The sequence below is a fragment of the Ursus americanus genome, chromosome 21, assembly GCF_024610735.1.
Source record: "Ursus americanus isolate L20-20 chromosome 21, mUrsAme1.1.p, whole genome shotgun sequence".
Classification (NCBI taxonomy): Eukaryota; Metazoa; Chordata; class Mammalia; order Carnivora; family Ursidae; genus Ursus; species Ursus americanus.
The window spans coordinates 40,824,851-40,839,624 of NC_142147.1; the positions used below are offsets into that span (position 1 = coordinate 40,824,851).

The 14,774-nt window shown below is 57.6% G+C and overlaps 2 protein-coding genes across 3 annotated transcripts; both read left to right on the plus strand.

The window, feature by feature from the left end:
* The first annotated feature begins 140 nt into the window (after nucleotides 1-140).
* On the plus strand, nucleotides 141-9,611 carry USF2 (upstream transcription factor 2, c-fos interacting). Of its 2 annotated transcripts, XM_087870689.1 has the most exons (11): nucleotides 141-242; nucleotides 517-563; nucleotides 674-792; nucleotides 928-1,128; nucleotides 1,544-1,694; nucleotides 1,826-1,913; nucleotides 2,207-2,265; nucleotides 6,656-6,756; nucleotides 8,541-8,635; nucleotides 8,748-8,876; nucleotides 8,964-9,611. In XM_087870689.1, exons 1-10 carry the CDS (start codon nucleotides 181-183, stop codon nucleotides 8,866-8,868), a joined length of 1,044 nt encoding a protein of 347 aa, XP_087726815.1. In that variant the 5' UTR covers nucleotides 141-180; the 3' UTR covers nucleotides 8,869-8,876; nucleotides 8,964-9,611. The 2 variants fall into 2 exon arrangements, with proteins under 2 accessions (XP_087726815.1, XP_087726816.1); XM_087870690.1 differs by lacking the exon at nucleotides 6,656-6,756 and having other exon boundaries at nucleotides 144-242.
* A 2,055-nt stretch (nucleotides 9,612-11,666) lies between these two features.
* Nucleotides 11,667-13,068, plus strand: HAMP (hepcidin antimicrobial peptide). Its single transcript, XM_045796652.2, has 3 exons — nucleotides 11,667-11,837; nucleotides 12,702-12,761; nucleotides 12,845-13,068. Exons 1-3 carry the CDS (start codon nucleotides 11,751-11,753, stop codon nucleotides 12,947-12,949), a joined length of 252 nt encoding a protein of 83 aa, XP_045652608.1. The 5' UTR covers nucleotides 11,667-11,750; the 3' UTR covers nucleotides 12,950-13,068.
* Nucleotides 13,069-14,774: the final 1,706 nt, after the last annotated feature.

Here is a 14,774-nt window from a genome sequence, read left to right on the forward strand (position 1 = left end):
TGACCCCACTGTTTGTCCCCGTGATCAGCGCGAGCGGCTCCCGTGTCTCCTCCGTCCCCTCCTGCCGCGCGGCGTGAGCGCCGGGCTCGGGGCCCCCCCGGCCGCCCGCCCCCTCCCCTCCCTCCCCTCCCCTCCCCTCCCCCCCCCGGGCCCCGCGCCCCCCCCGCCCCCACCCCCCCCATGGACATGCTGGACCCGGGTCTGGATCCCGCTGCCTCGGCCACCGCTGCTGCAGCCGCCAGGTAAGAGTGCCCGACTGGTCCGTGCCCCCGCGCGCCCTGGCCCCGGCCCTTCGGCCTGGCGGCGGCCGGGCCGCCATGATCCCGAGCGGCCGCTGGGCCCAGCTCAAAATGGAGGCTGCGAGGGAGGGGGGACCCGCGCTGATACCCTTGGCCCCGGGTCCCGGCGGTGCCCTAACTCCAGACTGGGCCGGGCGGGACGGGGGCCGTGCACCTGGGCAAAGGGGCGGGGGCGCGGGCGGCCCTGACCCCCCTCTTCTTCCCGTCCTCCCCGCAGTCACGACAAGGGACCCGAGGCAGAGGAGGGCGTCGAGCTGCAGGAAGGTGAGTGCTCGCGGGGCTTACCGGGGCCGCGGCCTGCGCCCGGGGAGGGGACTGGGGGCGCCTTGGCCGCGTGACCACTGACCATCCCCCCCACCCTCCTCCGACCGCAGGCGGGGACGGCCCTGGGGCGGAGGAGCAGACGGCGGTGGCCATCGCCAGCGTCCAGCAGGCGGCGTTTGGCGACCACAACATCCAGTACCAGTTCCGCACAGAGAATAATGGAGGACAGGTGAAGCTGCGGGCCCGGAGCCCGCGGGCAAATGGAGGGTTGAGCCGAGGGTCGAGCGGGCGGGCTGGGAGGGGCTCAGAGCTGGTCCCGGCCGGGACCCCAGAACCGATCTCGCTGCTCTGCCGCCCCCTGCAGGTGACGTACCGCGTAGTCCAGGTGACTGATGGTCAGCTGGATGGCCAGGGCGACACGGCTGGCGCCGTCAGCGTTGTGTCTACGGCTGCCTTCGCAGGGGGGCAGCAGGCTGTGACCCAGGTGGGCGTGGATGGGGCAGCCCAGCGTCCTGGCCCCACTGCTGCCTCTGTGCCCCCAGGTCCCGCAGCGCCCTTCCCGCTGGTAGGTGCCCACAACGCCTGGGGGATGGCGAGAGGAACTGACGCTGTTCTAGGGAATCCCCAGGGGGTGGGGCAAGTGGGACACTGATGCTGCTTTTAGACCCTCAGGCGGTGTGTGTCAGATCCCTGTTCTGCGAGGTGAAACGTGGGTCAGGGGCTTTGAAATACCATTTTTTCTTTCTGTAAAATGGGGATGATGGTAACAGGAAAGTCTCTTAGAGGTAAAAGGGGATCAGCTCATCAAATGATTGCTAGGCATCTGCCGAGTTCGGGGGCTAGGAGACAGGGCAGAGTGGCACACAGAGAGGGGTTTCCTGCCCTCCAGAGGATGCGGTGAACGTCAGACACGACATGAAGGGGATGGGTTGGTGAACAAAGATGGCTAAGGGTGGCCTCTGTGTCCTCCTACTCCCCAGGCCGTAATCCAAAATCCCTTCAGCAATGGCGGCAGCCCGGCAGCTGAGGCTGTCAGTGGGGAGGCACGGTTTGCCTATTTCCCAGCATCCAGTGTGGGAGATACCACAGCTGTGTCCGTACAGACCACAGACCAGAGCTTGCAGGCCGGAGGTAAAGGGAGGAAGGGGCCAGGGCGGAAGGCAGGGGAGGCAGCAGGCCTAGCAGGGAGGGAAGCCCCCCCCAACTGGTTCTAACTGCACCACCCCTCCCAGTTCTTGCACTAACCCCCGCTTTCGCTGCAGGTCAGTTCTATGTCATGATGACGCCACAAGACGTGCTTCAGACGGGAACACAGAGGACAATTGCACCCCGGACACACCCCTACTCCCCGTAGGTGCAGGAGACCTGGTCCCAGGAGCCGGGGCCGCTGGAAGGGGCTGGTGTGAGGGGTCACAGCAAGGGAAGGTTTTCTGGAATGGGAGCCAGACAGTTGAGCACACAGCAAGCAGTCAGTGTATTTTTTGGTCTGTTCTTGCTTCTTGAGTGTAAGTAAGAGAATTAGCATTTTTTCTCTTTTTGCATAAGAGTTTATTTTGCAGCGGTAATTTAAAGTCTGACTCCTTAATAGATGTTTAGGCAGATGGGACCTGAGAGAACACGTGCCCATCTTTTTCCTCTTCTAGGAAGATTGACGGAACCAGAACACCACGGGATGAAAGAAGGAGGGCCCAGCACAATGAAGGTAAGGTCCGGGTGGAGTTTCTGGGCCCCATGGGCACCGCTAGGCCTGGTGCTTGGTGTCACGATCACTAGCACGCCATGAGCGCATAAGAGGTGTTTGTTGAATGCCAGAAAAGTAGAAACAGGTAGAAGTTCGTCATCAGGAGCAGGTAGGCAGGAGGTTGAACTGGAAAGTGTTTTGTCATGCTGGCTAGTGATCTTGAATTCACGGTCCACAACTGAAGTGGCAAATTTGATGTTCACGTGTGGATTTCCTGCCTCTCTTGAAAAATCGGTTTGATTTGGTTTTCCCATGTGGCAGCTATTGTGCTCTTGTCCCTCATTCCCCCCGTCCCCGCCCACCTGACTTCCGGAAGCTGTGCCTCTGGCTGCCCAAGGCCAGAGCATCATGCCCTTCCGTTACACACCAGATCCCACCCTATGGTCATCTTGGCCGTTAGTGCTGTCTCCCTTAGTCCTCCACCACCTCCCTGTGCGTCCAGTCTGTGGCCACTGCAGCGGACATGGTAGCATGCAAGTGCGGGGGAGCATTTACACCTAGACCGTCCTCTTGCAGCAAATGTTTCCTAAAGGCGGATTCTAGGCTGGGCAGTGTGCACCCTGGGCCTGTTCTGGAGCCTGGTCTGCGGTGTTAAGGTGGCTGAAAAGGAGTTCAGGCTGGTGTCTTCCCCAGAGAGCTGGCCTTTGGGAGAGCCTGTCAGGCAGAGGGGAGCACAGGCTGGAGGGAAGGCAGGGTGGGGTGAGGTTGCTTCGGTGAGTGCTGATGTGGTCAAAGCGGAGGTTCCAGGCAGAGTGCTTGGGGAGGGGGGGGACCAGGGAGGACTAAGGAAGGCGCTGAATGTCAGGGTGAGGCCCTGAGAGTTCTGCAGGTGTTCAGCTGGGTTTGGGCCTTTGCAACTGTGACCCGAGCAGCTCACTGGGCTCGGCCTTTAGTATATCTGTACCCCATATCTGCCTGGCTTTTACACCCTCTGGTCCAGGGGATGATACAACGGACACGATCTTGGCTCTTGCAGTGTTCCTTCTGGTGAGAGAGACAAATTACACAGTGTGACGTGAGGTCACGTAGGTTACAAGGACGAGATAAAGCTGCGTGAGAAGCTGGGGAGTCATGGCGGCAGTGTGCTCCACAGGCCTCTCTGAGAGGTGACACTGGAGCAGAGGCCTGAACGGGCCAGCCAAGGCCCTGAGGGAGAGTGCCAGGCAGAGGGCTGAGCAAGTGCAAACACCCAGGCCGGAGCCAGAACCAACTTGCTGTGTTTGGGGAAGAGCAGAATTCAGAGAAGGAAAGAGGAAGTTGGTGGCGCTGCGGGAGGGCTGGCCAGGTCATGCGGGGCCTTGTAAGAACAGCATCCCTACTCCAGGGTTTTTTTCTAGTTGGAGGGGAAGCCAGCAGCAGGGTCTGTGTACGGAGGTGATGGGACAGCAGAGGCTGGGAACATCAGAGGAGACTGTGGATATTATCCTGAGACAGGACAGGGCATGAAGTAGGGGAGTGCATGGGGGAGAAGATTCCAAGGCTGGAGAATCAGGGTTTCGTGATGGCGTCAGGTTCATTTGAAGGGAACGGGAGAGTCTGAGCTTGGTTTTGGGGTGTGGTATGTTTGAGGGGCCTCTAGTGGGCAACCCAGCCAGTCCCAGCCCTGCTGCTTACTGGCTCTATGACATCAGGTTGCTTCTTGGTCTCTGCGCCTGTGTAGTCGTGTGTGAAATGGTGTTAGCTCGACTACCCCCGACGCTCACGGCGAGTTCAGCCGGTGCAGACACACGAGCCCCCAGCAGTGCGGTGCGCCACCTGGTAAGGCCACAGCCAGTGACTCGGGGATACCATCCAGCCACCCTCTACCCCACTCTTTATTCTCCGCCTCTCACCTGCAAAGTCTTGAATCGTTCTCATCCTGCAGAAGGCAGTCAGCAGTCTTTCTCATAATCTTGTCCTTAGGCTCCAGCTGCATCCTGCCTTCCGTCTCCCAACCTGCACAGTCTTTGACCCACCCTCTGCCCATTCTTCCTGTACCCTTGGCAGTCTGGCTCACTTCTCTACCAAAAGAGGTCCGTCTGAGGTCACCTGTGACGACCTCATTGCCAAATTAACTGGCTTTCTTTCCTGTCTGTGCTCCAAGCATCTGACCCTGCCTATTCCCCTTTCGGGAATGTTCCTTTCTGTTCTATGCGCTCTGATTTTCCTGCACTTTGCTTTTCCTTCCCAGCCTGCTCCTCAGAGCAGAGCTTCCCAGTAGCTCCGGGAAACTTTTTAACAGTCATGATCTCCGGGGCTGTCCTCTCAAGGTTCAGAACGAGTAGGTCGGAAGGAGGCCCAGGTGCCTGTATTTCAACAAGTTACCCAGTGATTCTTCCCACTGGGCAAGGCTGGCAACTACTTTGACTTGCAGTGTCCCTTAAGGTCTGGCCTGTCTTCCGTTGGCCTCAGGAGAGTTGAAGCCTTTGGCCCAGAGATGGTCAGTATCTCCCAAACCCTGTCCCTGATTGTAGGTATTCATTATTGCTCCAGAAAAGAGTCTGTGTTTCAGACAAGGTGAGAACTGCTCCTCAGTGTCCTCCCAGGGCTGCCCCTCGCCCCGGCCCCTGGCTGGTCTATTCCGTTCTTCTGTCTTGAACTCCAGAGCTATCGTTTGAACTGTCCATTCAAAATCTTCATTTCCCGATATCCTTGAGACACCCCATACTCAACTTGTCCAAAACAAGCTCCCTGCCCCCCTGCAAAGGGTCCAATGCAACATTTCTTTTCCCAGAGGGCAAAAGGCACCCCTGTTAGAATTACCCAAGCCAGAACAGAAAGCCAGGGCCACCCTCAACTCTGCCCCGTCTCCTTCCCTCACGTCCTCGAATCCCGAGATTCTGTGTTGAAGTAGACCTCAAATCAGCTTCTCTCTGTCCTTTTCCCCTCTTTCCCACCGTTTCTTGGGACTCGGGAGCCCATCTCCAGGCCCCACGGGGAATTGGTGCCGTGGGGCCTGCCCTTTGCAGCCGGGTCAGAATTTGGGCCCACTGTTGCTGGGAACCTCTGAGGAGCCAGAAATCCAGATCTTTATGTGAAATCTGGTTTTTAAGTGCCGGGTGGGATTGCTTTTTCTATTACGTTAGTTTCTACTCTTAATGTTGCTAATTCATTCCATCGAACTTACTTTGGGTTTAATTAGCTTGGGGATTTGTCCTAGTCTTTCAAGATGATTTAAACCTTTCTTTTTCCCAACACAAGCCTTTCTAGTTGCAGATGTCACTCCGGTGCTCTTCGGCTGCATCCCATTTGCCTATATGTATTTTCATTATCATTCGGGTTAAAGTACGTTCCAGTTTTCCTAATGATTTCTTCTTTGACCCATGGGTTATTTAAAAGTACGTTGCTTATTTTCCAAACTTTTGTGGGTTTTCTGGATATTGTTTTGTTACTGATTTTTAATTTAGTTCTGTTTTGATCAGAAACATACTCTTATTATATAATTTCAAGTTCTTCGAAATTTGTTGAGACTTATTTTATGGCCCTGAATATGGTCTGTCTTGTGAAAGTTCCCACGTGCGGTTGGAGAGAATGTGTGTCTCTGCGGTGGTGGTGGAGTGTTCCCTTGGGGTCGTGGAGCTCAAGTTGGTTGACACTCTTCAGGTTTTCTATCCTGAATTGTTTGTCTATTTGTTCTGTCAGTTACTGAGAGAGGAATGTTAACATCTCCAAGCGGGTCTGTGAGTTTGTCCGTTTCTCCCTTCAGTCCTGGTAGATTTTGCTTCTTGGATTGTTTTCAGCGTCCTATGGGTGTAACTGAAGCACGTGTATGGAGTAGACGTGGCCTTGGTCTTGACTGGTCATCCTCCCTTTCAAATGTTCCAGGATGGTCTCCCCGAGCCACAGGCCTGACCACCTCACCACCTGCTTGATGAAAGGGCGTGGGCCCATCAACAGGGCATTTGAGGCCTCACAACCTGGCCTTCCCCAACCCCCGCCCCACCCCCATTGGCCCCCCAAAATATTTCCATGTCCCCATTTCTGCATTTTCCACAGCTGACTGATGCCCCTTCCCTTAGAAACCAGCCCAAGTCTTCCTCTGAAGGCCCACCACACCCCAGCACCGTGCAGAAATCATTGGCTCACCCTGTTATTCCACAGGCACTTGGTACAATCTTCAATCATAACACATCTAAGGTGTCAGTATCTCCCATCCACAGACATCGCACAGAGGTGCCGTGAGCACCAGCAGGGCAGAGACCGAGTCCACCGCAGATGGGGCTTGTAAGGTGCCCTGCACACAGTAGGGCAGGCAGTAAGGTTTTTTGTTTTCTGGGTTTTTTAAATTTTATTTATTTGAGAGAGAGCGTGTACACGAGCAGGGGGAGGGGCAGGGGGAGAGAATCTCAAGCAGACTCTCTGCTGAATGCAGAGCCCGCCCGACTTGGGGCTCAAGCTGAGATCGTGACCCGAGCCGAAACCAAGAGTTGGATGCTGAACCGACGGAGCCACCCAGGTGCTCCCGGGCGGGCAGTAAGTTGAAAGCAAATGAAAACTGGAAAAGATGGGCCTGGCCCTCCATCCCTGCCCTCTGGTGGCTGGAGGGGAGGAGTCCGAGGGATATCTGGCTGGAGAATGCCAGACTGTGTGAGAGGAGAGCAGGAAGCGGAGAAGCCATGTGCTGTTGGGTTCCTCTGCTGAAACCTTGGGAATAGAGTGCACCGTTGGGGGACGTGGTAGGCGGCGCTGCCAGGCCTGGGCTAGACTCCTGGATCCATCGCGGTTTTTAGTCACAGAGTTCCCGGGCGGTAGGACGGGGCCATCCTCGGTGCGGGGGTGCAGCTCTCCCCAGCAGTAATGGGACCCGGGTACTGCGCACTCCCCCCCAGGGCGTTGGGTGGGTAGCGTGCAGTCCTAGAGAGCAGGGGAGGAAGAGGGACCAGGGAGGAGGAGAGTCCTTGGAAGAGGCTGTCCTATCCCAGGCCAGAGCAGGGGGCACCTGGACATGGGGAAGGACTGGTCGGCAATGAGCAGACAGAGCCAAGTGCCAGGAGCCAGCAGTGGGATTTGCCGATTAGTGGCCGGGCGTGTTTGTGAGAACGGCGGGGTCATGGGAAGGTACCAGCCTCAGGCCATGAGGAGTGAGGGGTGTGATTGTGGCCCACCCTCCATTTTCACTCTCACCCAGACCCCTTCTGGCAGCCCCCACCAGCACTGCCCAGCCCGGAGAAAATACTCCTTTGCCCCACTTTCCAAATCCCACGTATAGGCTTCGTATCCTCCGCAAACGCCGCCTACATCTGTCCGTGAGCTGTCCTGGCAGGAGGGATGAGGGCGTGATGGTTGGGGAAGGTGACTGGGCTTTCTTGTGTGTATCCACACTGGTGCCTAGTACTGTGCTTGGAAGGTAAGGAAGATTCTGGCACAGCTTTGCTTCCGTAGGCCCTGAGCCCTGCTCTTAGGTGCCAATGCATGCAGACCCCAAGCGGCTGTCATCAGGCCATGACATGAGCCCGATGAGAAGCCAGAGGGAAGGCACATGCCCCATCTGAATGGGGTAGCCGCCCCTCCAGTCGGCTGACAGAGTTTGGGTGAGATTGCTGCGCGTTGTGGAATAAAATCACAAATCTGGATTTTTCAAGCGTAGCCTTCCATTAGTCTGCCGGCCCTGGCTTTCAAGGCAGGGTTCACATTGCTCTCAGGTGACCCAGTGCCTGGTGGGGGGGCCATGCCCCTGAGAGCCACTAGGGCCAGCCTGGGCAGCTTGGGACTCGCTACCCGGGCTCTGGAGAAGGATTTTAACTGGGGGTGAGACGTGGTCAGACTGATTTTAAAGATGGAGAAAAAACAAACTTGTGCAGCCCAAAGCTCGGGGGAGGCCTGCGGACCTCCAGAAAATCAAAGGCACGGCTGCTGTGGAGGACCAGACAGGGGCCCAGGGGTCTTCCGGCTGTGAAGGGCTCTGGCCCATTCTTGCCTCCCAAGAACACAGGCCACGACTCCCCATTTTTCAGAAGATGCCAGTTATTACGTGAAATTTCCTAATTTAAAAAACGTTGGCTCAGATGTTAAAAATATGCCGGGCAGGTAAACCAAATGAACCCGCCGTCCCCAGCTGTTGGTTCTGCCCTAAAGGTGTGCGCGCGCCTCACTGAGGCCGAGACCTTGTTCCTCTTGAGAAGCAGCGTGAAGCGGGCACGGAGGCCGGCCGCCTGCATCTGGGCCCTGCCCCGGCCGGCACCACGCACGGCGGGAGGGCGCCGGGAGCGCAGGAAGTTCTCGGAGCGCGGCCGTCCACGCTGCTCTTACTCTTGCAGTGGAGCGGAGGCGGAGGGACAAGATCAACAACTGGATCGTCCAACTCTCAAAAATCATTCCAGATTGTAACGCAGACAACAGCAAGACGGGAGCGGTGAGTGCCCCCGCACCCGACCCCTCCGAGAAAGGCCGCCTGGCCTGGGCCCCGGGCGCGGGCGCGGTCCGGGCAGCGCTCACTGGCGCTCTTGTCTCCCCCCACCCCCAAGAGTAAAGGAGGGATCCTGTCCAAGGCCTGCGACTACATCCGGGAGCTGCGCCAGACCAACCAGCGAATGCAGGAGACCTTCAAGGAGGCCGAGCGCCTGCAGATGGACAACGAGCTCCTGAGGCAGCAGGTGAGGGGCGGGGCGGGGCTAGGGGGAGCCAGCCCGGGAGCGGGGAGCCAGCCCCTGGCTCCCCGTCCCGTCTGTCATGTGTGCCAGATTGAGGAGCTGAAGAACGAGAACGCCGTGCTTCGCGCCCAGCTGCAGCAGCACAACTTGGAGATGGTGGGCGAGAGCGCGCGGCAGTGACGCCCGCCCCAGCGCGCAGCGGGGGCTCCTCCGGCCGCTGCTGCCCCTTCCCCAGCCCTTAGCACAGAGAGGGACAGACGCCCCTCCCCCAGCTGCGTTTTTTTATAGTAGATTTTTAACAAAACGGGGAGAAATAATGCATTTCTGTGGATAAGCGCCCACCGCTCTCCTCAACTTGGGAAATGATACCCTCCCTCCCCCTTCTGTCTGTCTCCCTTCTCCCGGCCCCCACTAAGCCCCAGCACTTCTAGTGGTCTCGCCTGGAGGCAAGAGGGAGGAGGACAGAGGCCCTGCCACATCCCACTGCCTCCTTGGTCTCTAGAGGTACTGAGACAGGGTGCTTTCGGGAAGGAGGGGAGGCTTTAGGGGGGCCATCCCCGGGGCCTGGACCTAAGCAGGGAGGCCATGTCCCACCCCACCTCTTGTTTCTGGATCCCTGCTCCCCTTTGAGTGTGTGTGTGTGTTTTAATTTTCTTTATGGAAAAGTGGACGAAAAAAATAGAGAGAGAGAGAGGTATTTAACTGCAATAAACTGGCCCCATGTGGCCCCGCCTTGTCTGTCTGTGTCTCTGTCCATCTCGGGTATGCGGAGGGGGCCCGGCGTCCGTGCGGAGCTCCACAGGAGCAGCGCCTCGGCTGCCATGTACACGGCTGTGTGCCAGTCCCTGGCATCCTGTACCTCTTGGTCCCCAGTCTGGGGGGCGGTCGGGTGAAGATGAAGGACTGTCCCCTTTGAGGCTCCAGGTGTACATAGGTGGTGTGAGGGCGTGGGGAGCTGGGGTCAAGGACATGTCCCATGTTTTTGGAGGAGAGGCTGGGGTCTCTCCTGTCATCTGTTGCTAAAAACAGCACTGGCTCCTGACCCTGCCCTGAAGGGGTGAAGCCCTCCCCTCTGCACCAGCCAATGGTGGAGCCTGGCCTTGAGCCCCCCACCCCCAGGAAGGGCAGATGGCCAGGAAGCCAGGGTTGGCCCGTCTGCCTGTCGCCTCACACCGTGGCTCTGGCGCCTGCCCTGTGACCCCTGCCCCGGCTGGTGACGAAACCTGGCCTGAGCTGCGATGCCGTGATGCCTGGCGATGCTGGGGGACGCTGCTGCATCTCCCAGGGGGAGAGCGAGGGGCCTGCAGCTGGCCAGCCTGCTCACCCGGCCGAGCTCTCTGCCTGGTCCCATCCCAAATGCTCCCAACTGTCCTGCCCTCTGATGGCCCGACTCCCTTTCCCCCTCTGTCTGAGGCCATCTTTGAGCAAAGGTGTGTGCCGCAGGCAGTGGCCTGCACTTCCCAGACTCCACACCCCCCATTTTCGTGGTTTCCAGTGGGCCTTGGCAGCAGTCCAGGGCGGGGAAGAGAGTTCATTCCTTGGCTGCATGGTCCACAGGCTCTCAGGCTGGCGCTGACCCTGCCTGGGTGGTCCCCGAGTGGGTCAGGGAGGCAGCATGGCCCGAGGCCTATCTGTGAACTCGGGGTGTGTGGTTCCCTGGGCCACGTGCACCCAAAGCCGGTTCAGAAGCGGTGGGAGGGAGGTTGCCACAGTCAGGCACCCTGCTTCAGCTCTCCATCCAGTGACCTGCTGGAAAACCGGCTCTCAAGAAAAAAGGCCCAGGTTTGTAGAGTCAGCGATGTCTGCGGTTTAAATACTCCCACTGCTGCTGGATTCCAGGTGCCGGTGCGGGCCCCGGTCTAGCATGCTCCCTTGTGCTTGCGGGGAGACAGGAAAGCCAAATGGTGAGCGCACAGACCCCAGAGTCAGGTTGCTCAGGAGGGAACCCTAGCTCTTGCCTCCGACTGGGTGAGCTTGGGCATGCCCCCATCTCTGCCTTTACTTCTCCTAGAAAGTGGAGAAAACCAGTCTTGGGGTGAGCGCGGTGCTAAGAGGGAGCAGGGTCTGGGCAGCCAGGGGACTGGTGCCGAAGAACGCAGCTGGGGCCCCCGAATACAGAGCAGAGCCCAGCATGGGGCAGGCGGGAGCCGCTCAGAGGACAGGTGGCACGGAAGTGGGTTAGTACATCTGCATAGAAGAGGCAGGCATCCAGTGTTAGCAATTATGAACGAACACTACTGGCTTCTGTGGTCAGAAATTCCAGAGACCTTTTCTGATACTCAGAAAACCACCTGCACGCTGGGGGCACGTGCCGACACAAACCCGTGCGTCTGGCTGCCCCCGTGTTTCCTGTGGGGATCGATGCCCTGTCTGAAGGGAGCTTGAAGCGGTAGGAATTATGCTGGGCACCCCCAAGGGGCCCGTAAGTGACAGCCAGCCTCTCAGGGGATGAGGACATCAGGAAAGGGTGGGGAATAGGTCACCTCGCTCCTGCTCATCGACCCGTTCAACTTCTGGGGCAAAAGGGGGGGCGGATGTTTTCTGAGGTCAACAGGGTGATGCCATGTCAGGGCAAGTGTTTCCCAGGTGGCTGGCTGGAGGCGCGTGTCTGCGGCCCGTCTGCCCCACCCCCTGGACACACCTCTGCTAAGGGTGACATAACACTGTTCCCTGTCACTCTGTTCCCGCTTATCTCCCGTCTTGTCGGCGCCACCACCTTCTTGGAAATGAGTTAGGACAAAGGGGAGGGGGCTTAGCACCCCCGCCTCCTCCAGAAGCACCCATAAAAGCAACTGAAACGGGGCCCCCGACACCACAGCAGGTCCTAAACCTAACAGTGGGACAGCAGGACACCAGGACAGCCAGCCAGACGGCACGATGGCATTGAGCACGCGGATCCAGGCTGCCTGCCTCCTGTCCCTCCTCCTGGCAAGCCTGGCCAGTGGCTCGGTTTTTCCACACCAGGTGAGCTCCCAGGGCCTGGGTCCGGCTCGGCAGCCGAGACCACCGGACAGCCAGGCCCTGGGAGGGGAGTGCTGAGGGCAGCTGGAGACCCCTTAGCGCGGGGCAGAACTCACGACAGGGCGAGGGGGACGGACAGCTGCTCGAAGTAGAGAGCTGGGGCCTGAGCATCAGGGACTGGAGGCCCCAAATGAACTCCCCAGTGACGGCGTGCTGCCCCATGGGAAGTCCTATTCTGGACAGTGGGGAGCACACAGCAAACAAGGTAGATGAGAGAAGAGTTTCGCTCTCGCGGAGCTAACGTTCCGATCAGGGAATGAGTCCGTGAACCATTAAAACATAAATAACATCATTGTGTTTTAGTAAACGCGCTCTTCGCGAATAATGGAAAAGTATGATGATACTCCAGTGACCGGGAGGGGTGAGGGGAGGACTTTAGATGGAATCAGGGGCTGGCAGTGAAGCAGGAGTGTTTGGTGAGAAAATGGAATTTGACCTAGCACGGGGAGGATGAGAGAAGGGGACAGCAAGCAGAGGCATGGGAGAGGGCAAGTGTGGCAAACATCCCCAAGGATCAGAAGGTGTAGTGAGTGAAGGGGATGGTACTTGGAGAGGAGACCAAGGGGCGGATGGGCCAAGTCTTGTGGACAACTGTGGAAATACTGACTTTCCTCCATGTGCAAGGGGAGCCCCGCAGACTTTTAATCTGACTGATAAGGTTTGAGGAACAGAACGGATGGGGCAGGACGCAGGGAGACGTGTTCCAGGCAGGGGTGGCAGCAGGCTGGGGAGGAGCCGGTGTGTGGAGGCAAGTCTGAGAGCCCCGCTGGGCCCCGGCCATCTTCACCACCCCTTCTGCTCTCGCAGACAGGACAGCTCGCAGCCCTGCAAGCCCAGGATGCAGCCGGAGCCGAGGCTGGCTTGATGGTGAGAGCGCCTGAGACTCCCTTCCGGGCCTCCCCAGCCCTTCCCAGGCCCAAGCTCTGCTCACTCTCCCTTCCTCCCCGCAGCCCGTGCTCCCGAGGCTGAGGAGGCGAGACACCCACTTCCCCATCTGCCTGTTCTGCTGCGGCTGCTGCAATAAATCAAAGTGTGGGATATGCTGCAAGACATAGAGCCTCCCCGGCTGGACCCCCGGGCCACACCCCCACCCCTCTGTATTTATTCCTGCCTCGCCCTCCACCCCTCCGTGACTGGACTTGGAATAAAATGGTTCTGTCTGTTGTTTTCCATACTAGAGTGTCTGTTGCCCTTTCTTGCTGCCTGAGGCCCATGCCAGAGGCTTGTTCCGGCCCCTGTCTGGTCCGGTGTGCAGGGCTGGTGGGTACTGGGGTTGGCACGGAGATTCGGCGAAGGAAATCTCTTTCCTGCTCTTCCCTTCCTTCCCCTCTTCAGAAGACCTAGAACCAACCTATGTTGCAACAGCAGGGGCTGGAAGTTAAAAACCAAGTTTCCTCTCCTTGTAGCCTTCCTGAAACAAGGGTAACAAATTCAGTCCTCACACGGGTTCTCAAAGCAAGGTCCGGGGAACCCCTGGCAGGGCTTCACCAGGTGGAAACCACTAAAACGTTGCTTGTCTTTCTCACTCTCCTACTGTTGAGGGTGTACAGCTCCGTGACGGATCAACCACATCCCTCTGACGGGAATGGGTCATGTGCTGGTGTGCCTTGTGCTTTCAAAATGTCCTGGGCTCAGTTTCTAAGACATTGAGCAGCTATAGAGAGAACCCACATAAACCAAAGTTTTCTGGGGAGTACTTGATAATTTTGCAGAGTAGAAAGGGGTCCTGACACTGGCCTTCCAGGCAGGCACTGTGAGCAGTGAGGGGTGGTGGCTGGGTTTCAGAGGAGCACAGTAAGCGGTAGCCTCTCAGTAAGGACACGCTGCTCGTAAGACACGTGGGAGAAGACCGCTCACCTCCACAAGGAGTGAAGTTCCCTCCCATTCTTCCTGAAATCGTGTCCCTCTCAATGTATGCCATTTCCCCACTTTTGACAGAAACAGAGAAGATGCATTTCACTCTCTTCTTAGCCCCTAAGAAAACGTCAGCACTAGCACGGTGATAAACGACCGCGGCTACTTGGCCCCGATGTTGCACATCGATGGGGAGGCCTGGGTTAGATCGTTAGGGGGACCAGGAGATGGCTGTCACGCCCAAAGGCAGGCCAAACATGCTAGAGCTTCTTTTCAAGAAAAGGCAGCCATGCTTATTTTGACGGGAAATTTCCTGATTTTTAAAATATTGGCAACTGATTAAAGGGATTTTGTTTTTTCAATCAACACTCTGGGAGCCGAACTAAACTCAGCCAGGAGCCAGCTCAGTCCTGTACCTTTTGTCTTGGAAGCCATGAGAGGCTCATCCTCTGGGAGAGGTTTTCCTGAATGGAGGCTGAAGGGTGGGGAGAGGAAGGCAGGTGGACAGCTTGGGCTCCCATGAGCTGTGGGACCTTGCCACCATCCTCTCTCCACTCTGCAACCCCGCCTCCTCATCTGAAAAAGGAGAAGGGTCTGCAGTGTTCTGCTCATCAGGCTGTGTGGCTGCTTATGAGTTATGAGTTGAACTGTGTGTCCCCCACTCTCTCAAAGTTCAATGTTGAGGTCCTAACTCCCAGTACATCAGATTGTGACCTGATTTGGAAATAGGGTCTTGATAGAGATAGTCAAGTTAAAATGAGGTCAGTAGGTTGGACCCTAATCCAAGAGGACTGGTGTCCTTATAAAAAGCGGGGATTTGGATACAGAGGCCTGTACGCAGGGAGAACGCCATGTGAACATGAAGACCGTCATCTATAAGCCAATGAGAGAAGCCTAGAACAGATCCTTCCCTCCCACCTCGCCCTCCCTCCCCCCTGCCCCCACACTCAGAAGGACCAACCCTGCCAACCTCTTGACGTCGGACTGTGGCCTCAGCACTGTGAGACAATAAGTTCTGTTTTTGAA

Excerpts from the sequence above, each read along its gene's own strand:
- USF2 (XM_087870689.1), top strand. The coding sequence starts at position 181 with ATGGACATGCTGGACCCGGGTCTGGATCCCGCTGCCTCGGCCACCGCT. Across the intron at positions 793-927 it reads CAGAGAATAATGGAGGACAG|GTGACGTACCGCGTAGTCCA; the intron begins GTGAAGCTGCGG and ends CGCCCCCTGCAG. Across the intron at positions 1,695-1,825 it reads CCAGAGCTTGCAGGCCGGAG|GTCAGTTCTATGTCATGATG; the intron begins GTAAAGGGAGGA and ends CTTTCGCTGCAG.
- HAMP (XM_045796652.2), top strand. The coding sequence starts at position 11,751 with ATGGCATTGAGCACGCGGATCCAGGCTGCCTGCCTCCTGTCCCTCCTC. Across the intron at positions 11,838-12,701 it reads GCTCGGTTTTTCCACACCAG|ACAGGACAGCTCGCAGCCCT; the intron begins GTGAGCTCCCAG and ends CTGCTCTCGCAG. Across the intron at positions 12,762-12,844 it reads GAGCCGAGGCTGGCTTGATG|CCCGTGCTCCCGAGGCTGAG; the intron begins GTGAGAGCGCCT and ends TCCTCCCCGCAG.